This window comes from Nanorana parkeri, unplaced genomic scaffold (assembly GCF_000935625.1).
Source record: "Nanorana parkeri isolate BGI_ZX_2015 unplaced genomic scaffold, ASM93562v1 scaffold61, whole genome shotgun sequence".
NCBI lineage: Eukaryota > Metazoa > Chordata > Amphibia > Anura > Dicroglossidae > Nanorana > Nanorana parkeri.
In genome coordinates, this window is record NW_017306329.1 from 1,968,763 (window position 1) to 1,992,571 (window position 23,809).

At 43.9% G+C, this 23,809-nt stretch overlaps 1 protein-coding gene across 1 annotated transcript in view; it reads right to left on the bottom strand.

Annotated features, from left to right (window-relative positions):
* WDR7 (WD repeat domain 7) overlaps positions 1-23,809 on the bottom strand; it is a 348,971-nt gene that overhangs the window by 309,003 nt on the left and 16,159 nt on the right. Inside the window, exons 7-12 of the mRNA XM_018576230.1 lie at positions 21,849-21,968; positions 19,586-19,731; positions 18,083-18,185; positions 10,602-10,743; positions 8,484-8,732; positions 6,810-7,030 (exon numbers count right to left, since the gene is read on the bottom strand). Of these exons, the coding sequence (XP_018431732.1) occupies positions 6,810-7,030; positions 8,484-8,732; positions 10,602-10,743; positions 18,083-18,185; positions 19,586-19,731; positions 21,849-21,968 (981 nt within the window). The remainder of the gene's footprint in view (positions 1-6,809; positions 7,031-8,483; positions 8,733-10,601; positions 10,744-18,082; positions 18,186-19,585; positions 19,732-21,848; positions 21,969-23,809) is intronic.

The window sequence follows — 23,809 nt, forward strand, 5'->3', positions numbered from 1 at the left end:
CGCTGTATAGAGACCGCTGCTCTCACCCACATCCAGGAGGTCTTTACCTCAACAAGTTTTCTGCTGAGGGTAAGGAAACCTAAAACACAATAAACAATCAGTAAGACAATCATTATCTTGCCCATAAATTATAGAAATGAAGCCACATTGGATCAAAAAGCAAAACTACAACTGGGCTTTTAAAAAAATTCAACACGACTGGCTTGTATCAATTTGCTGCACACAGTGTTCAAATACAAGCTGAAGCCCAGGTGTAGTGTTTAGAGCAGGGGTAGCCAAACTCCGGCCCTCCAGCTGTGGTGGAACTACAAATCCCATGAGGCATTGCAAGATGCTCACAGCCACGACTCCCGGACAGAGATGCATCATGGGATTTGTAGTTTCACCACAGCTGGAGGGCCAGAGTTTGGTTACCCCTGGCTTAGAGGTTTTCTTCAGGATATGTGCCCAGTCACACCTCTGCATGCATTTGATGCATTTTACTTGCGATACCATTACCATTCACTCGAGATACCATTATTTAATAACACAAAATAATAGTATGCATAAAAGTCAGTAAATTCTAGTCATTTATGCAGGTGGCAGAATAGAGAAATATTTGTATTCACCATAAAATCTAACGCAATCTAATGCAAGTCCAGGAAAACTTGTGCATCAAAAAACATTTTCTACCATATTCCCAGGTCCTTGGCGTCATCCTGCTGACCACAAGAGGAATGTGTACCTACATCAGAGTAGAAGTACTTCCTACTGCGCTACACGAGTAGAAGAGTTTTTTAGGTTTCTAGTTATCACCCATTCATGTAAGACATGTCAGGAAGAAAAGCCTCATCATAAAAATATTCTAATTTTAGTTTATGTTTGAAATGTTTTTTTTAATTATTGCCATAAAATAGGATTTTTTGTATTCCATAAAACCATAAAATTATTTTCTTTCCGTGTGTGAGGGATACACAAAATCATCTACTGTTGGTTATACTGCCACCTACAGGGGAATTGGAAACTAGCCTACAAAAAAAAAAATTCTGTAGGCCATCCAATGATAATGATGTTGCAAAACCAAGAGCATGATCATAAACACAGAAGAGTGGGATCTGTGTGACGCAATGGACTCCAAGAAAAGGATTTTACAGAGCGTACAAAACTCTTTCATCCATTGTTGGACACAGGAAGCCACCTTCTTTCAGGATGTCCAAAAGCAGTCCAACTAAGGGAAAGGCAAAAAGCAACAACCGTAACAAGCCCATCAAAAAAAAAAAAAGAACTGGGGTACACTTACAGCGCAAGAGGTACCGAAAGGACCAATGCCCAAATTGGACCCCACATGAGGCCAAACCCTCTATCTTATAGGGGAACCGCCAGAGGGGACACATGTAGAATAAACATGGTGCCCACAACCAAGAAAAAACAGTCACGAACAGAGAGGAATGACGTGACACAAAAGGGAGCACTGAAACATGGGCCAAGCAGAAAGCTGGTCATTCTGAGCCACAGGACTAAGAAAGCTCCCGACTCCCCAGATCCAAGGAGGTAGCAACATCTGTGGAACAAGGGAGAGGAATCTTATCACAACCTTGGAGCATGAACTTCTCCTCTATGTCCAGAACTATCAGTTGGTAGGAACTGGCCCACAGAAGATCACCTGTAGGGAGATCAGCACGGTTAAAAGAGAACTATGGGGTCAGTGTTTTTCCCCATAGTTCTCCTAATGGTCACGGGAGGAAATAAACTAGCGTCCTCCAGTGACCCAAAGCTCAGTATATCGCGAGCTACAGCTCGCGGTATACTGAGACCACCGCAGCCGGGACGGATCCCGGCATTACTGATTGCGTGATTGACAGCTGGCTCTGCCTATCTAGAGGCAGAGCCAGCTGTACCCACCCCCTCCCCGTCCGTTCCGCCAGTCAGCGCTGGAGGATCAGAGCGGGGAGGGTGGGAATCCCTGCAGGGAGCCGTGAGTGACACTCACCGCTCTCTGCAGGGACATGATCGAGAAGTGAGCGAGCGACGGTATGTGTTCGCTCACTTCCCAATCGATTGAGACGACATGTGACAGTTTCATTGTCACACGTCGGCTCGAACTATGAGGTTGAGTGGAAATCACTCACCTCATAGTTCTCCTTTAAGACTAAGACCCTGTGGTATCATTCACAACAAGAACCAAAACCATCTAACCAGTATATTGGCACCCAGAAACCGTTATGTCCCCCCTTCCCCACATCCACATATGTGAGTGACATGTTATGGTGTGGTTCTCACTAACTGTATAACCAATGCTAAGGAGTTATGTACATTACATTATGTATGTTTGTATGCACCTGATGATCGACATGGAAGTACTGAGACTGTTTTTTCCCACATCATAAAAGGAGGTAGCAACATCTGTGGAACAAGGGAGAGGAATCTTATCACAACCTTGGAGCATGAACTTCTCCTCTATGTCCAGAAGCTATCAGTTGGTAGGAACTGGCCCACAGAAGATCACCTGTAGGGAGATCAGCACGGTTAAAAGAGAACTATGGGGTCAGTGTTTTTCCCCATAGTTCTCCTAATGGTCACGGGAGGAAATAAACTAGCGTCCTCCAGTGACCCAAAGCTCAGTATATCGCGAGCTACAGCTCGCGGTATACTGAGACCACCGCAGCCGGGACGGATCCCGGCATTACTGATTGCGTGATTGACAGCTGGCTCTGCCTATCTAGAGGCAGAGCCAGCTGTACCCACCCCCTCCCCGTCCGTTCCGCCAGTCAGCGCTGGAGGATCAGAGCGGGGAGGGTGGGAATCCCTGCAGGGAGCCGTGAGTGACACTCACCGCTCTCTGCAGGGACATGATCGAGAAGTGAGCGAGCGACGGTATGTGTTCGCTCACTTCCCAATCGATTGAGACGACATGTGACAGTTTCATTGTCACACGTCGGCTCGAACTATGAGGTTGAGTGGAAATCACTCACCTCATAGTTCTCCTTTAAGACTAAGACCCTGTGGTATCATTCACAACAAGAACCAAAACCATCTAACCAGTATATTGGCACCCAGAAACCGTTATGTCCCCCCTTCCCCACATCCACATATGTGAGTGACATGTTATGGTGTGGTTCTCACTAACTGTATAACCAATGCTAAGGAGTTATGTACATTACATTATGTATGTTTGTATGCACCTGATGATCGACATGGAAGTACTGAGACTGTTTTTTCCCACATCATAAAGTCTGGAGCCCTTACCATGCGTAGGTGAGAACACTAGCAGGGCTATTCACAAAAAGGTGAAGAGTTTGGAGAAGGCCGGAGAAGTGAACAAGCTAGGCCATTTAGCTGATATGGAAATATTCTCCAATTCAGCTCACTTTCCAGTTCAGCTATTTTGTCCTAGATTGTTCACTTCTCCTGCCTTCTCCAAACGCCTCACCCATTTGTGAATAATCCTGTAGGTGACAAAGTGGAACATGGTCTTTAAAACAGAATAGAAAATTGGAGTTACGTGCCTGGTAACTGTTTCTAGGAACCTTCCAGGACAGCATTAGAGAGATAGGCTCCTCCCACCGGAAACAGGAAACACATCACCTACACCTAGAATAAAAAGAGTACCAGCCTAGCACACTTCAGTTAATTCATAAGCACCGAAGGATACCACGTCACGTACCCCTTCCTCTGGAAGATGTACACATTCATTTGTCCTGAACGCGATAGATAATTCTATAACAAATACTATTCCTTCCTCATTCCTTGAGATCATAAAGCGAGTAAATGAAGCATAATGCACATTACTCATCTACGTAAAAAAAATAAAACAAATGCTCCTTAGTAAATGTATTTATTGATCTGGTCTCATAATAATTAAGCATTCTACTTCATACATTCTGTCACATTATTTGTCTATTTCAGAACTCTTACCGGAATAGAGGGGGGACACTGCCTCCCCCCCTCCATTACCCGTCATTATGGAGTGCTCAGTCGGACAGATTAAAAAGTGACAAATTATTTTTCCAAATTCTCCATGTCATATTTCTTTATTAACATGAAATAATGAAACAAGTGACATGCAGGGGGGTATAGACTCCGCTTCCGACGCACTGCTGTTTATAATAAGGAATTAACTAAAGCTTTTATTTTTAATGAGATGGTATTTAGAGTAATTATTTTTTTGTCTTCATAGCAGGCAATAATTGAGATAATCAAATATAAATCCTGCTGACTGCATTATCCGAGACTGTGGTTTTAGTGATGGATATGCAGAAGAGATAGCAGTGGTTTGCCGCTAATTAATAGACGAGATACGGCACGAAGAATGAGAAAAAGGAGGGCCGGGCATTCTGAAAGGAGAAGACTGTGTGCAGAGCGGGAGACGGAGTTGGGTCACCTCTGTGTGTTATTAAAGCCAAACTCCGACTAGAGAGGGGAAAAAATCAAGAGTTTACGTTTCCATTCACTCACAGATAATCGATCTTTTAATTAATAACGTTTCTATGACCCATTTATTTACTTCCCTTCAACCATGGTCCAGCAACCAGATCCAGCAACCTTTCCCGGTGACATGCACACTGTCCATTTTGCTTAGCACGGTTTCATTAAAACGGTCCTGCATTGTTTATGATGCAGGAATGATGTCAGTGTGAGGCATACAGAGCAGCTGCAGTTGACCAGTCACCAGAACTGGCATGGGGGAAGATCACAGGATCACAAATTAGGTCTGAGCAGGTCATAGAAGCTTTATTAAAAAAGAAAAATAGTTTGGCTGAGAGCAAGTGGAGGGGTAAAACCCTTTTCTTTCCCTGGCCGGAGTTCAGGTTTAAATTAAACAGCTCATCCTCTACAGGCTTGGAAAGCAGAAAGCATTCTTTGTCCAAACGGTTATCACTTTACTTTGTGTAATAAAGAAGGACTCCGGGGGAAATTATTATTAACCCTTGCAGTGGGGCTACCCCTGCATTGCAAGGGTTAACTGCTCGCTTTTATCTATGGAGAAAAGTAACAGAGTTATATTCAACTGATTCTCTGAGCCGACTTGCAGTTAGACCGGTCTGTGCAGCAGGTCTCCCCCTCCGCTGTAGCAGTCTAAGCTCCGGGAGTCATCACGTCCAATACACTGTGTATTGGACATGAGGACACCAAGGGCCATACCATCGCTGCAGCAGAGAAGGAGGCAGGCTGGAGGAAGTGCTGTCACAGACGGCCGGCTCAGAGGAACGGGCAAGTATAACTTTGTTATTTTCCCCCATAGACCAAAATGAGCACTTAACCTTTGCAGTGCAGGGGTAGCCCCACTGCAAGGGTTAATGATAATTTCCCCCGGAGTTCTTTATTACACAAAGTAAAGTGATAACTATTTGGACAAAGAATGTTTTCTGCTGTCCAAACCTTATCAATGAGCTGTTAATTTAGACCTGAACTCCGGCCAGGGAAAGAAAATGCGAAGTAGCCCCACTACAAGGGTTAATAATTGTTCCCAACGTTTGGCTTTAAGGAGTAGATAAAATACTCAAATCAAGTATGGAGGAGAATATACTGCCTCTCCTTTTATGCAACATTGCTGGTGCTTGTTGATTGGCCAAGTCTCATTGGGGTAGAGAGACAGCTGTCAGCCCTGTGTAGGCTCACGATAGAGAATTATTTATTCTTTACATACTTTGGAATAATTCTCTTGTAAAACTCCTGTAAAGCATCACTCAGACCAGGAGAGGAATGAAGGGGCTTCATGCACATCAAAGGAAATATGCTAACTGGAAAAAATAGAGTAAGCAGCGGGATGAGCTCATCAGTATGCTGCTGCTCCTTCACTATCCAATCACAGGCAGGGGTTGTGGGGGGGGGGCTAGATGTTTAGCTTACTTGCAATAGACAAAGCTTAGGTTACCATCCTGGCTATGCTGTCTGGCAAGGCTATCTTACATTGGGACTAAATGGACAGAGGAAAATAAAAACTCCTTTTGCAGGTGAAAAAGCTCTCATATATTACATTTCTAGGGCTGCAACAACTAATCGACATAATCGATTATAATCGATTATTGAAAAAGTTGTCAACTTTTTCAATAATCGAACCAAACTATTTGTAGCAATTTATCTGGAGATAGGCTTTAAGATGCCCACCCATCTTACGACCCATTCATCTCAGGACTGGATGGGCAGATATACAATTCTTTGACGTGTGCACTTATCAGTTTGCCTGACGTTCAGTTTGCCTGACGTTCAGCTTCCTAAAGCTGGCCACACACCTATAGATTATCTGCAGCTTTTCTATGGTCAGATGGAAAAAGTGCAACAGATTCCTCCATCTACGCTAAACTGTGTGTATGGAGGAATCTCCCGCTGGGCCAAGCTTCAGTATCTTGCTAATCGGCTCCGGTCGCTGTCAAAATACCTAAACAATCTGATTGGATTGAGGCATTGTTCAGGTGTTTTGAGAGCCAGCGGGGCCGACTAGCAAGATACAGAAGCTTGGCCCAGTGGGAGTTTCCTCCATACACACAGTTTAGCATAGATGGAGGAATCTGTTGCACTTTTCACATCTGACCATAGAAAATCTGCAGATAATCTATAGGTGTATGGCCAGCTTTGGAAGAGTTACAAAAAGTGCCTGCAATAACTTTTGTTAGCCGGAAAAAACTCAACTATGGACCCCTCTGAGGCTCACCCAGCTATCTAGAATGTCTCTGTGTCAAATAGGAGCATCCTCATTAATGAGGGTGGATTGGTGCGATGAGCTGTGGAGGAGGGACTTAGCCCAGAAGTCAAGGAAAGATAAGCCCAGGATCAGAAGAAGATACATTGGAATCATTAGGTAGGGGAGATATTCAGCAGAGGATACTTACACTGCAGCTGTCTGGTGGGATGAGCAGTTGGGTGATTTCTCCACCATGTACACAGAAGATATGTTTCATCTCCCCAGAAAAGATGTCCCACACAATCACTGAGAAGTCCACTCCGCCCGATATCAGATAGCGCTGATCGTAACGAGAAGACACTTGATGAGGATACAGTAAGCAGGTCACCTTGTTCCGGTGTCCACGCAATGTTCTGTGTGGGGGCCAGCCTGGTAAAAAAAAAAAGGAAAATAAGTTCATGCTACAATAGGCTACATGAGTGAGACCTAAACAAGCCAATGACTTAAATCACACGTGTGTCGCTTCCATACTATCTTCTGTCTTTCTTTGTCGTCAAGCTCATAGGAAACACCCATTCCAGTAGTTCAAGTGATAGATGTATGAGTGGTTTAGCCTTATGCCACTGCCGGATCGTTCAGGTTCAGCTTCAAATACAATAAGTCAGGCACCCTTTCTTTAGCATCTCTGCTCCACCACCATGCTGGAAACAGACCATTTGACCACATTCAAAATTTCCAGGAGTATTGGAAGCTCTATATTCCAGAGAGATGCAGGTGCTCTCCCTACCTGCCTCTGATGCCATGCAATGTTGTGGCAGTGCTAGGAAAGTATGAAGGTCTTGTTGCACTCCTTACCGGATATCCCAGTAGCAGGGAAGGGTGCTCGTAGTGACTGCAGATGGTGCCGCTTGCTGCATAAATCGTTTAGTGGAATCACCAAGTGTTCATTTATTAAGAACCATGTCAAATTAAGTCTTTATCTGACATGGTTATTAATGAATGAACACCTGGTGATCCTAAAAGGACTTTTGGTGTGCTAGTGACATTGCTCTAAATCGGCACTAATAGTCTATGCAAATGGCACAAGGATTCCATGGCTACTGGCAGGACACTGGTTGACATCGGAGTATCCCTTTCATAAAGCCTCTGAAATGCCTACAAGTTTCAGAGATGGTTAGCACCATCACCTTGCCCAGTTAGAAGAAAGTGACACTGTCTGTGTACTCACCTGTTCAGTGCTTCTCTGCCACTCCTTCCTCAGAGCGAGTGGTGACATGACACCTGCCATTACCTGAACGTGCTCATGCCAAGGGATTGGCCACTAAGCTTGAGCACTGGATGATGGGAGGAGGTCACATGCTCCACAATACCAAAAGGAATTGGGTGTTTTCAGGGTTGGCCAGGGAAAGAAAGTCAAGTTTTAGGTTACCCTAAAATCCAAGTTACAGCAGTGCAGCACCAGAGAGACTAGTAATAAGTGGTCACTGTAGGTTTTGCAACGACACAGTTACAAGGTCCCCTTGATCTACATTTTTCAAAATAAAGTTTGCATGTACTGTTTATTATTTACTTATGTGGGGGGGTGGGGGGGGGGCATCCATATTTGTTCAATCACAGAAAAATGCATCTTAAATCAGGCTACAAAAAGGATTATATTGTAGAACCCATGCAGATTTCTGTATTCGTCATGAAATTTAGGACCTGGAAGTAACACCAAAAATGCAGCAAATCAGGACTGTTGAGTTGTCACTTGAACAGTAAAAGAAGGAAACTCTTCCAATGTCCTCTCATTTCCTGTTGCCAGCCTGCAAAGTGAGTATATACACTACAGAAGAGAGGTCTGTCAGCTACCATACAGCACTAATAAAGCATGCACCAATACCTCTCCGTAGCATGTGCTCCCCCTGTAGCAGCTGGACTATGGCAGTCTGTGTGGCTGGGACAATGACTATGCTGCCATCTTCTCGGCCACAAACCAGGCGCCCGTGGGATGGGATGTAGACGCTGGCGGTCACTTTCAAAGGATCGATGTTATTTGGCATCACACTGAGCTGGTCAATTATCCCAGCAGGACGGGGAGTCAGCTTGTCAAACGCCTCTTGAAGAGATGTTGTCATCGTAATTTTTAACCCTGAAACATATTTGTAAAAAAATAAAATGACTTACAGTCAGTTGACCTAAAACCCAAGTTACCAGAAACAGAAATCTTTTAGCATTTTTAAGTGACTACCACTGGGTAAAAAAAAAAACAACAGCTGTAAATAAGTAAGACCTGCAAAGGAAAGGAGACTCCTGTCCTGTCTCCAGTCTCTTTGATCTTCGCTCTGTCTAAGAGCTGCGGCTGTTTGAAGGATGTTCACATCCAACACTTCTGGGACTATTGAAAGCCCTCTTCCTCCGCCGCATGCTGTGGTTTCTTCCGCTGCCACCTATGTCACTAGTGTGTCCTGTAGTTACCAAGGGACTGGTGAAAGCAACCACAGCGTGCAGCAAAGGGAAGAGGCCGCTGCTCTGCAAGAGTGAATATCAGAGAAACGAAAGGTGGAACAGGTAGGCGTTAAGCTCTTCTTTTGCAGGTGGCGCTTTGCTACACATTCTCCACCTAGCAACAGAGTCCCTATAATGTAGTAGTTTCTTCATCTCTAAATATAGAACAGATACGGAGCTATCATTTCTATTATTGTTCAATAGAAGACCAAGTGCTCAAAGAATGCATTGCAGGGTATTCAAGCTGGCCATAAACAGGAAAATATCTGAACAATGGTTGGGAAGATCTCTGCCAATTCCTATGACGTATGCGTAATACCAGGACCAATCGCCATCCTTGGTTGAGTTGACACTTAAGAAACATAAATGGTTCTTTGGATCTACACAGAAGAGGCAAAGAATGAGATCTGCTTAAAGGCAATTCAGACATTTTGGGGAAATATCCCCTTTCCTGCAAAAAAAAAAAAAAAGCCTCTATAGCTGCTCATTATTGACCTCAATCTCCTAAGTGAAATCCAAAATCAGGATTAACGTTTGCATTTATCAAGTAAACCATGTCCAGGCTAAGGCTGGCTAGAGACAAGGGTGACTGGATGTCCAGGTGGAACATGACCCCCCCTGAGGATTATAACAGTCTAGTAAGTTTGCACACTGTGGGTGTGGAGAGGGGAAGGAGAGAGAGAAGTGGCCAAACAGGGGTGATCCTGTGAATAGGGAACAGTCGGGTTTTTAAATTTGTAATAGATCCATTTGCCTGATCCTAAATTGCTCCGATAGAGGTTTCTCCTGGTGTCTATAGAGAGGACACTGTTACTTACCAATTTCAGGTTTCCCTCATAGGCTGTTCACAGTCACCTTTACAAAGTTGCCCATCACATATGCTATAGTATATGGCCAAAAGTTTGGGAACACGACCATATCAGACATATAAAGATATATAATCATGGGTATATAAGATGAGCAAACCTTACATTTTGATGTAAAATCGACTTTAAAGTGAAACTGCAGCCGAAACCGTTTTCTTTTTAGTTTTGGGGAAAGTGTAAAAGGGTTGGAACTTTTGTCAAGGGTTCATTGTAGTCTGTGTCCCAATTAAGAATACTCCCTTACTTCCTGTTAAAGATAGCCAGTTGAAGTGCCTAGGTGTGCCTTAGATCTCACAGGGACACATCCTTGAGAGATGCAAGAAGCCATCAGACTGTCACATTGTTTATTGTGTGAATTGTACAAGTGCATGCACCACGGAGGGTGGTGGAAACTCCAATTCATTGTGCAACTTATACTGTACTGCTGCATCCGTCGGCAGTGGATTGTGTTTTATAAAATAAAGTTCGGGGGGAGGGGAGGGCTAGGGGGACAGCCTATCAGACATTTTGGCCTTTCATTTCTGGTTTTTTTTGTTGCCTGCAAGAAAGAAAAAAAATTCCAGACCTTTTATGCTGGCCAGGTAGTTCACTTGAAGTACACAAGTACACCCTGAAACTGGTTTGTGGAACACAAAAATATCCATTACCTTCCATGTTTTCCTGTTCATAGAGGTCATCAGGTATGGTCCAGATACTGAGTCTCCCCGATGAGTCTCCCTGGATTAGAAGTTTATGGAAGCATTCTCTACGGCCATAGAAAAACCTGGTCACTGGAGGGCAGATCAGGACCTGCAAGACAGACAAAGAATCGTCACTGGGAGGTTATAATGCTGAATAGAATAGAGAGTGCGCCAGGTATTTATTTTAGACTTTTAGTTACACCTCTGAGGAAGATAACTTCTGGCATGAATCTGTTAGAAGTATCCCCAACTGATCTCAAATGCCAAGTCCTATCCGAGTTTCTTCAAAAGATCTTTTGACCTGCAATTGTCCTACACACAAACACACACTAAATCAAACTTCTCCCCTCTCCCCCCCCTCCACCTATCTAGTAGATGAACAGTTGCTGGAGTCTGCTCTGTCCTTTGCTCGGCTACCCTGAACTTCCTCTCCAGTACAAGATCGCAAAGAGACTTGAAAGCAGCTGCTCAGAAACAGGATGATTGTAATGTTTTGTGCAAAACTGTAAAGCAATGCTTTGCTGGGCGATGTATATTTGTTTGATCCGGGGTCATTATTGAAAACAAGAGAGTTTAATGAAACTTTAACACCTTGATGACCGCGGTGTTACACCCCCTTCCTGGCAAAGCCATTTTTCAGTATTCAGCGCTGCGGTACTTTGACTGACATTTATTCCGTCACACAACGCTGCACTGAAATACATATCATACCATTTTTGGGGGACAGATAGAGCTTTCTTTTGGTGGTATTTAAACACCACTGGGGCGTTTTATTTTTTACTATATAACGAAAAAAATACCAAAAATTTAGAAAAAAGAAAAATACTGTTTTCCCTACATTATGCTACAATACATTTATTACCTAATTTTTTATAAAATATTAAAGACAGGGTCACGTCAGGTAGACACCAAACAAGTCAAGCCATAAAATTGCACATGCCTGTGAAAAAAAAAAAAAAAAATCGCAAAAATCTACTATAACCAAAATTTGCCATAGGCGATGCTTTAAAAGATCTTACTGCCCATTAATTTAGGGTTATTAGTGATTGATGTTTCTAGAATTATTGCTCACACTCTGAATAACGCGGTGATATCTAACATGTGCGGCGTAATGGGCGCAATCGTCATTTTCGCACCAGACGCATGTTTGCGTGTGTATGTGGGGCAGGGGACTTTGAATAGCCTACATTTTGTGTTTTTTAATATGCGACTATTTTTTTTTTTTACTTAACTTTATTGCTATCACATAGGGGGCTTACAATCCCCCTATGTGATAGCAAATTTACAGTGTCAGGTCCCCTTTATGGAGATATCAGGGGTCTTTAAGACCCCTACTGTCACCTAGGGACACCCAGAGAAGCTGATGAAGCAAATATCTGCTTCACCAGCTTCTCCCCAGCTTCTGTAGCCGGTAATGACAGCTGAATGCGGAAGTGATGTAATATACATCACTTCCTGCATTTAGAGACCGGACAGGAGATCGGAGGGAGATTGTGTACTGATCTCCCTGTACAGAGCTGCACACCCGCACGCATAATACAAGCGACCACGCAGCTGTATAGCCGCCGGAACGCTTGTTATGTAAACAGCTGGCAGTTTACATTTCAAACAGATTTTCCGTTCGTGCGTGTTGCCTAGCGGTAGGCACAAGCAGGGCAGGACGTTTAAAAACACCCACTCGCATTCAAGAAGCTGCATTCTGGCCGTTTAATTAAACGGCCAGACACAAGTGGTTCAAGAGGGGGCTAAAAAGTTAATGATGTTTACCGTAATTAACCCCGTCTGTACGGTGCTGGCAGATCTCTAAAAAGTAAATGTATCACGACATTGTATGTTAATGCACTTTTAATTAAAAAAACATCCCACAAGTCTGTCTCTTATCTTCACATTGCCATCTATTCTAAGGAAGAGAAGCTGCCTATAGAGTCCTATGTATAACCTTGCTCCACAAACAACTAGAAAGGGAAGACATGCTGTGTGAATAGGAACACATAACAAACATACAGCAGGGGGTTCTCATATTTGACTGCAAAAGTGGAAATACCTTTTAAAATCAGCAGACAAACCATAACAACTTCAGCAACCCTACAGATAGCCAATTACACTGCCTACACAGGTGCTATGTTACTGACCCCTCCAGGTCACAGCACGGGCTGCATGTCCTGGGGGTGCTGTGATTCACTGTTTACTTCCTGCATGTCAGGCACAGGACAACTGCTCATGCCTATTATGTTTCCCCCACTAGAATTTTGTTTGGGAACAATGCGATGATTGCAGAAATTTGCAAATAGTCACATCAGAATCTCAAGAGACAATGTGGAGCTGGAAATAATGATGTAACACATCCTGTGAAAACACATAATAACTGTACGTTGTTTAAAACGAAGCAATCACTAAACAAAGAGCAGGTGGGGTTTAATGGGACGTAATTACGCAATTTCATCTCAAATTGGCTGCAGCTAAAATTGCCTGCCGGCAACTGCGGCTACCTGGTGGAGGAATGTCTATGTGAAATGATTAATCAATGGGGAGCATTTGTCACCCAGCAACAGAAATGGTAGGAGGCCAGGCAGAAAGCCCACCTACATCAGTGGATGCACGGCCACAGGATGAGTCTCAGGGAGAAGCAGATGATCAGACTGAAAGCTGAATTTACTCCTGGCAACTTCACAATAATCAGCTGCAAAGATATAGTCAGAAGATATCAAACTGAATATCTTGCAGGAGGAGGCAAGATACGAATACACCCAAGTCTCTATGTGATTGCATTTAGCAAACAATATCAATGGACAAATCCAGCACACCTTCCGACAATTCTATTTGGCATTTCAGATCAGTTTGAGATTTTTCCAATTTCCATCCGAGTGTCTCCTCAGGTGCATCTGACCTGTATGATGACATTCTTCTGACCAACATCAACCCGCTTCAAGTGGCTTTCTCATTGCCATTGACTTGTATGCAGAGAAAAGCCAAATACAAAAGCCAAAATCACTCTAATGCTGGGCACACACCTTACAACCATCGCAAGACTTTTGTCTTGCGATGATTGCAAGGTAATTAAAAAAACATACGATCTGCCTATCTTGGACAGGCAGATCGTACTTGCGATGATCGCAAGCCCGCCCTGCTGAGGGGCGAGCTTCCGATGACCGCAATGCTGAACGGGCAGTGTGCGCTTGCGCACACCGGCCCGTGCGGCATTGATCTTGCGAACATGCCACACACCCGCCGACAATCGTACAATTCTCGGCGGGTTTTCGAACATGTTCATAAGATAAAAGTCCTGCGACCTTACAGTAGCAGAGGTCACACGCCTTCCACACACCTTAATCGTACGATCGCGGGATTTCCCGCGATTATCGCAAGGTGTGTGGGCACCTTTAGAGGGCGATTTATAAACCAAATAAAAACTACAATACTTTTCATCTAATCTTTATTTGATAGATTAGTCTCCCTAATACTGTAAAAGGATCACATGAAAAAAAAAGACATTTGATATATCCCACACACACACACACACACAATAAAAATTTCCACACACACACTTTATAGAAATATAATATAGAAACTATAAGGCCTATACATATTATTCTACATAATGGGCATCCTGGAAGCCATCTTTGTTCTGTCTATTCTATCAGTGCATAAGGTGAATGTGAGTTTATGATTTCTGGACAAAGACTCCAACATCAACGATTCTCAGAGCCTTACCACATACATTCCCAGGTTGTAAGTTGTGGGGGTACCAGACAACAGCGACGAAATAAGGACTGACCATGGTGCCAGACTGTGTTAGACTGAGATTGATGGAATTGCCATGTCTCAAACTTAAAAGAACAAAAAAGAGACTATGATATTTTTTTTTCTCCTTTTCTCATCATAGGAAAAAGAGCTCATTATAAAAGTTACCTTGTATACAGTATTATTATTGGATAGGAATGGTATTATTAGCAATAATTTCAATTGTATTATTAGTATTGCATGAAGCATCTAAATATTTACTTAATTGAGTCACCAATCGGCCACTCAAGATGGCCAAACATCTGGCAGACCCCTAATGTCACCTAGGGACCCCAAAGAAGCTGATTAAGCAGAGATCCGCATCCCAAGCTTCTTCTCTTGACACCAGAAAATATGTAAAACACATCACTTCCGGGTCCAGTGATTGGAGGAGAGATGATCTTTCTCTGATCGTTGCAGGGAGACCCGCCGTGCCGCTCCCTGGACCCGCACGTGGGACAGTGGAACCCCGGGGTGCTGCACCGTACACACAATCTGGCGGCTGTATATGGTTTCACCACTTCTGCGGGCCGCAGCATATGTACGTATTGCGGCCCGGAAGTGGTTAATAATTGTATTGTAAGCACATGGCGCGTGAATAGCGTCAGCCAGGGAATGACAACTGCTTTCTGTGCCCTCCTCCCATCATAGAGGAGAGAGCTAGGGGATCCAACCAACTAATCGATATTGAGAATAGTTGTCAACTATTCTCATTATCGATTAGTTGGTTGCAACCCTAATTTCATTTAGATTTGCATGCCAAAGAGATGGCATTTTAAAGAACTTTAACAAGTGCACAAATCTTTCAATACTTGTTTTTTTTAATAAATAATATTTTTCGTTTTTTTTAAAATTACATTTATTACAGTAAATTAAAATTTAATTCCAAGCCAGATTCTTCTTAGACCGGTCCTTCTCGTGTCCCTCCTCCTCCTCTGCAGTGGTCTAAGGTCCTGCAAAACATCACGTCTATACACAGTGGAGGACACTGCGGAACATGCAGGAGGTGTGTCTCAATTGTGAGCAGCCATCAGTGAAATGATGCCACATGCAAAAGTAACTTGCATATTGTAAATATTTAACAAAATCTGCCAGATTTTAAACACCCCCCCACCCCCTCTCTCTCCCCGGTTAACTACACCTCTGTGTTTCACACGTTGTAAACGGCCGGCGTTTTGACAGCGAGCTACTGTCAAATCAACAAAGCAGGGTTGGGTGATTGACAGCAAGCTCTGCCTATCTAGAGGCAGAGCCAGCTGTGCCCGCCCCTCCCCGTCCGCTCCTCCAGTCAGCAATGGAGAATCAGAGAGGGGAGGGGGAATCCCAGCGGGGAGCCGTGACTGACAGTCACTGTTTTCTGCAGGGAGATGATAGGGAAGTCAGCAATCACCGGTATGCGTTCGCTCACTTCCCGATCAATAGAGCCGACCTGTTACAGCTTCATTGTCACCGGTCGGCTTGAATTATGGGGATGAGTGTTTCACTCACCCCATATATATCCTTTAAAGATACTTACTTTTGACTGATCCACTACCTTCCAACCATCAATTGCTCTTGCAGTAATAGAATTCTTTCTAAGGTTAGTTATATACTTGTTCTATAGATGTATCAGTCCACAATTCAAGAGCATGCACAGTACAAGCACAGCAGTGAAGAGAAAGAGGAAAGTGGTGATGGACATGCAGTTAATGAAAGCCCCAAATATCACACCATGCTGTATTAACCACTGCACACTACACAGAGATTAGTCTGGAGTGTCACACAGTTATTGCACGCTCTTACTAAGATTTCAGGGGTCTGGAAGTGAAGCAGGGTCCGCGGGGTGTACAGCTCTGAGACTTTCTCTTGGTCTGACAGGTGCTCACATGCTGGAACCTGGACTACAGCTTCAACGTCAAACCTCTCCAGTCCCTGCCATATTGCAAATTAATACTTTAAAAAAAGAACACTCCCCTTAAAAAGTGACCACGCTAATGGCCACTCACTGAGGAGGTTGAAGAAACACTGTCACTTTATATAGTAAGGTTGACAACAAAAAAAGACATCCATTGAGAAAAAAAGAAAAACTCCACAGTCACCCACTGTTGATCCAGAGGAAGGCAAAAAAAAAAAACCCTATTATTAGGCATAGTTCAATTTGCCCCAACAGGGAAAAAACAATTCCTTACTGATCCCATAAGGCAAATCGGATACTCCCTGGATCAACAATCTCTGGTGCTTAATATACCTATAGAACTCAATATCCAGTAATATTCTGTGTGCATTCTTTCTTTGCCCATCCCGGCAAAAAAAAAAAACCCACTGATCCACTGAAACTCTTTAGTGATCCCCCTTCTCCTTCCTCCACCATAACTGGTGCAAAATACCAGTGCTTCTGGGAATGGGAGAGCTTATGGCCTCCACTCATGTGGTATGGCTCAGGATTTGTGGCTAATTGCTAGACCCAAGCACTGTCACATGATAGAGGGTGATGTCATGGCTTGCCCCTGGCTCGGACATCTGTTGACAACCAGTATTCTGATGCCTGCAGCATTGCAGGAAAGAGTGATGGGCGAATCACTTGAGAGGTGAGTATTAGCCAGTAAGAGGGGGTTTTACAAGAACACCCATTCACACTGGCACGTATGCTGCATTCGGGGATTCCTGCGGCAAGAACCTAAAGGATTCTTGCAACAGGAACCCCAGGTGTCTCAGTTAAGATGTGGCTGCTGTGCCCATTCAAGTTAATGTCAGGGTGACAGCAGCCGCATGTCCACATGTAATCACACATTGTACAATTACATCCAGTTCATAGTATTTGAGGTTGAATAAAGACATTAGTCCTTAAAGTCCAACCTATTAGGATCTCATTCTAGGAGTACCTGTACCCCTGTATATTGCGGTCCCTTAAGAAATCGTCCAAAAGTTTCTTGATAGTTACATAGTAGTTCGGGATAGACGTTTGTCCCTGGACGCATCTATCCTATCCTACTGTATATGATTACATGCGGACTCCTGCTGACAGATGCGGCCACTGTCACCGTCATTAACTAGAATGGCCACAGTGGCCACATCTGAACTGGGACACCTGGGTATCCCCAAAAGCAGCATAAGTCACAGTGTTAATGGGGCCCTATTTTGCCGTGTGTGGGAAAAGGGACAATGTCTCTTTACGCTGGACACAACATTTGTATGGTTCCACAAACAAGTTCTGCATACAAGCAATGGTGATGGTACATGTGGGTTCAAAGACCGGGTGCAGAGCTAGCTGGTATCATTCAGCTGCGCGTCTAGAGGAGAAAAAAAATTCCACACGTGTCTCTAATGAGGTGTGGAGGGCGAAAATAATGTGGGTGTGGAATTGTGCACAGGTCATAGAATGTCAAGCTGATGGCAGAGAAGGAATATGGAGTGTTGGCATTATAAAAGGGATAGGATGGGTATAAAGTGGACATTGAAAGGGAACAGGCATTTAATAATGTGATGTCAATATATATGAACAAAATGTTGGTATTGGCTGGAATATGTTCTGACATTAGTAAGGGAACATGGTGGGTATAAACTGCTGGAATCTAGATTAGCAAATGGAACCTGTCACGAGTATCACAGATGTACCCATGCCTTTGGTTGGCAAACCTAAATGTAGATCAGATTGCCCCAATGTTTCCAGTACACAGGCAGACACAAACCTTCTTGTCCTCCTTCGGCATGACACTGTACAGTAAAGGTGGAATGGAATTCTCCACTGCTTTCCCAACATCAATACGAAACGAATCGCTGGCGGGAATACAGCTGAAATACAGTGGAGAGTAAAGAAGTTGACATCAGCAGACAACACAGAACACAAGGGCTGCCAGAGTGCATGAAAGAGATGTCAATATTTTACCGAAAACAAACAATTAAAAGTCTTCCTAAACAAAGCTGGAATCTAATTGGTTACTAGACCAATACAAATTCTTCTTTTAAGCACCTTCAAGACATCAACACTGTTGAGATTTTATCTACCCAAGAAAGCAACTGGCACCGTTAACCCCTTAAAGCCTGAAGGTAAAAGAAACCTTAATGGCCGACAGCAATTTTGCAACTTTGGAATGTGTCAGTAAAACTGTACATATCTTAGTGCAGGGGTAGACAACCTTGGCACTCCAGCTGTGGTGAAACTACAAATGTCATCATGCCTCTAGGTGTCCTGCTTGCGGCTGGCAGAGTCTTGCAATGCCTCATGGGACTTGTAGTTCCACCATAACTGGAGTGCAGGGGTTACCTACAGTATGTCTGACCTAGTGAATCCAGGTATAAAAAGAAATAATGTATATTTCCCTGCTTTAAAGAAGAACCCCAGGCAAAACCTTTCTTAACCCTTGCAGTGGGGCTACCCCCGCACTGCAAGGGTTAAGTGCTGGTTTTCATCTAGATACAAATATAACAAAGTAAAGCTGGCCATACACCTATAGATTATCTGCAGATTTTCGATAATGAGATGGAAGAGTGCAACAGATTCCTCCATCTACGCTAAATTGTGTGGATGGAAGAATCTCCCGCTGGGCCAAGCTTCAGTATCTTGCTAGTCAGCCCTGCTGGCTCTCAAAATACCAGAACAATCTGATTGGCTGCAGGCATTGTTCAGGTATTTTGATAGCCAACAGGGCCGACTAGCAAGATACTGAAGCTTGGCCCAGTGGGAGATTCCTCCATACACACAGTTTAGCGTAGATGGAGGAATCTGCTCTTTTTCCATCTGACCATAGAGAATCTGCAGATAATCTACTAGATGTATGGCCAGCTGTATACTCACTCTTAGACCAATGCTTCTAGCCTCTCTCCTCCGCTCCAGCGGCTTACATCCCACGAGCCATCCAATTCTATACATCTATAGGACGTGAGGTCGCTGAGAGACACACCATCGCTGCACCCGAGGAGGAGACTGGCTGGAGGGTGCGCTCTAAGAGCCAGCTTGCTGCGAGGTTCAGATGAACAGAACTTCATTATTTTTGCACTTAGACCAAAACGAGCATTTAACCCTTGCACTGTGGAGGTAACCCCACTGCAAGGGTTAAGAAAAGTGTTACTTGGAGTTCTTCTTTAACCCTGGGCTACCACCATGCAACAAACTCCTACTATAATGGACAAGTCAGACAAGCTCAACAGGGTTATAATGCAGCTCTTACTAGTCAGCAAACTACGCAACTCACCTAGCTGGAAGTTTGTAAATAAAGCTTTGCCCATCTTCAGTCCAGACGATAACTTTATCTGCGGAAATAAAATCCCCTCCGGTCCAGGTCTGACTATCTTCACTCGGGACAGAACACAGCAAAGAGTAGTCTCCTGCATCAAACACCTAGAGGAGAAACCAAAGGTCTAAGAAAGTGCTGACACAGGAATCACATTTGTTGACAGCATTTAAAATTACATTTTGCACTAAAGTAGCTTTTCATTTTCCTTTTCAACCAGTATGGGGGCTCATCTGAAGCTCCAAATTGTAGGTAAATTATGCATTATCCTTGTACCTTCAGGCGATCCGCTCCTTTGTCCTACGAATGGCTACGGCGAGCCCTAGAACAGGCTGTACTGCTCAACTTTGGTCTGCAAAGAGGTTTAGGATTTGGCTATGCAATCTAGCAGGAATGTCGGCATCCCAAGAATTGCAAATCTGTCTGCAGTTTCTTAAACTGTGTATTAAGTGTATAGAGTCTCCTATAAATTGGAAGTAAATCTATAGCATGGAAGCATACTTTAACAGTCTCTTGTCACTGAAGCAGTGCAACATGACAGTCTCATGGTATGGTTTTGGGTAATGTGGCAACATGATGCAATGAGTACAGTTCACCCATAAGAATTAATGAGTCCACATTACGCATGCACAGTGGTGGCACACAATGCGGGAACGGGGAGGACATATTTTACCAGGCTGGCTGCACAAGTGGGTGGGGGGGATTAAAGGACAAAAAGTATTAAAAGGCACAGTTGTCTTTAAAGTGATACTAAACCTTAGTTTTAAATGTGTTTGTTTTTTCAATTCTCCAGAGGAAATCCACTTGTACTTGTGTAGCTTTTCTTTTTTTCCTTCCCTATTACATTTATCTTTTTAACTTGATATACCGCTGACCCTCCTCCCCCTCCTGTTCACAGGTGTCTCTTTACCTAGCAGGTTGCAAAGGAGACACCCGCGTGTGCACGCTCCCGGCTAGGAATTGAGCTGTGCACGTTCGCCGACACACACAGCACTTCACAAGACACGCCCCTGTTCCCGCCTCCTCACAGTATCTTGATGGGCAGATGCAGCAGCCTATCGCAGCCCTGCCCTCATTGGCCTTAGGAACCCTCATCTCAACCCAGAACTTAGAGGAATCATCGCAAATCGTCTGGGAGTCAGCGGCAGTGACTGTAAAGTATAGGTAAGTGTTTGGAGGTGGGGGGACATAAAGAGGTAGTGGGGCAGAGAACGCATTAAAAGAGAACTGTGGGGTAAGTGTTTTTCCCCATAGTTCTCTTAAGGGTGACGGGAGGACATAAACTAACCTCCTCCCATCACCCAAAGCTCAGTATAGATATACATATATATATATATATATCTTGCTGCACTCCTTACCAGATTTCTTGAAAAAAATATATGAATGGGTGCTCGCAGTGACTACGGAGGCGCCGTGAGAAAATATGAAATTGTAAAGGATGTCCCCAGCACACCAAGCTGTTGAATTCAGCAAATGTCCATTTTAATGACAAACAATGTCATTCAATAGCAAGTACTGTCGGGGCCTCGCAGGGTCCCCATCATCAGGCTCAGTATATCGCGAGCTGCAGCTCGCGGCATACTGAGACCAACAGTCACCGCCCTCTGCAGGGAGATGATCGAGAAGTGAGTGAGTGACGGTATTTGTTCGCTCACTTCCCGATCTATAGAGCTGACCTGTGACAGTTTCATTGTCACACGTTGGCTCGAACTATGAGGATGAGTGATTTTCCCTCACCTCGTAGTTCTCCTTTAAAAAGGTAAAAACAAATGGCCTTTAGTACTACTTTAAAGTGACCCTGGTCACTTGTAAACAGATCGGATAATATAAAAGAAGAGGATAAATACAGAACCCTTTAAGACAGCCAGTGCTCACATCTAGTTTACCATTGAGATCTGCCAGCACATGGGGTTAATTATATAAACATTAACCTGCCCGGCAAACTTTGTATTTCAGTACAGAAAACAAATATTCTTTTTTATTTTTTTTTTGTTATGCAACGTGAATAAGAAACCTGTAACAAATATAAATTAGGTGTGATCACAATTTGGCTGCAAAAGTGAAAATACACTTTAAGTTTCAAAGAAAAGACAATGTTTAAAAAACAAAACAGTAGTAATAATGCAACGTGTCTGTGAAAGGTCTTATTTATGACGGTCATGGTATAGCTGGCAACAGTTCGGCATTTTCAAGAACAAAGAAAAGAAACAAAAACCCATCTTACCCTCCAATATTTAGCACACACAACCAAGAGAGACCTCTGAGTGAACGCGCAGATAGAAATGCTTTGACAGTTCTGGCAATAAATAGGTTTAGATTCTTCCTCAAACACTGGCTCCGTGTCCTGTAAAAAAAAAGTGAATATTGGTTGTTTGCATTATCCCTTGGGATGGATGATTTAACCCCTTTTCTTCATAAGTTTACACAATGTGATAATCAAAAGGATGTCAACAGAAGCTAAGAGAATGTGACAACAAAAGGATGTAAGGCTAGGTTAGGTTTTGTAAGGTTAAAGAGTTCCCAGCATCCTCCTGCTACTGGCTTAAAGAAGAACTCCAGTTAAAAATCGTACTAACCCTTGTAGTGGGGCTACCTTGCTACCACCCCACTGCTAAAAAAGTTATATTTACCAGACCATCGGAGCCGGCTCCCTGCCTCTGTGATCACTCAAGTGTGTCTACTCATCCGCTGCAAAGATTAACTTCTCCTCGGCATCCTCACGTCTATACACACTGTATAGGGAGTGATGACATTAGGATCCTTAGACTGCTGCAGCAGAGAGGGAGAGATGTTCTAGACCAGGGGTGCCCACAATTTTTGTGTTAAGATCTACTTTTCAATTGGCGAGCTACATGAGATCTACCAACGGAAAAAAAACCTCCCTTGCTCTCTCTCCTGGCTGTCTCTCCTCGCTCTCCTGGCTGTCTCTCCTTGCTCTCTCTCCTGGCTGTCCTTCCTCGCTCTCTCTCTCCTGGCTGTCTCCCCTCGCTCTCTCTCTCCTGGCTGTATCTCCTCTCTCTCTTTCCTTACTGTCTCTCCTCGCTCTCTCTCCTGGCTCACCTTGCTGTATTTTGCATACAGTGTAGTGCAACAGGCTGTGTAAACTAATATTCTTTGATGTAATACATAGCACTTCAACCACCAGTATCCACCAGAAAGGTGTCAGGGAGCTTGGCTCAGCAGACTCAGGCTAATAGGTAATCATGTGTGCACAGCTAAATAAATATACCAAAATGAAATAAAGGGGCCACCATTCACACCCTTCATGATATACCAGCATCAGCTTTGAGAGCTACTGGTAGATCACGATCTACCTAATGGGCACCTCTGTTCTAGACTGTAAGGGCACAATGGTGCCGCGCATGCGCAAAAACCCAATCTCGGGGAGCATGCCATAATGCTCATGCGCGAGAAGCAGGTGCGGACGGATGGCACACAGGAAGTGAGGCAGTCACCTCAATTAGGTGACTATATAAGGATGAGCCTGCCTGCTTCACATTGATGATGGTCTTGTCAGCTTGTGTTGCCTGTGCCTCTGTCGATTTGCCTATGACCTGTTTGACTTGGATTGCCCTGATCTACCCTTCTGATTGCTGCCTGCCGCTGACCTTGGCCTGTTCACTGGACTTGCTCTAGCCTGCTGATTTTGTGCTTCGCTGCCCGGCTGGATCTGTCCTTTGGCTTCCTTGACTACGTCTTCCGGTTCTTGAATCTGTTCCTACACTGCCGGCCCGGTTTGATCCTTGGCCTGCTGACCTCTCTACATGAAGTCTCCTGGACGGTGTTTGCTTCCAATCCGTGGCACTCGTGCTCCTCGCTGCCCTGCGTCCTCTTGTTCCAAACTCCAGGGGTCGCAGGATACGAGTCGCAAGAGACGCCTCCTCGTCTTCTGGTCTCATCCTCAGGTACGTGATATAGACGATATTCTAAGAACTAGCTAGCTCGGATGGTCTGGTGAGTATTACTTTTTATTTTATAGCACCTAGACACAAACAAGCACTGAAACCTTGCAGCGGGGGATGGCCTCACTGCAAGAGTTAATATTTTTTTTTCCTGTGGTTCTTCTTCAAAAGGTAGGATCACCTAAATTATCATCATCCTGAGACCAGTTAATTTAAAAAAGGATTTTTTTTCCTAAATACTTATTATGGTGAAAAAAACAAATTCGATTTTTCATTATGAAAT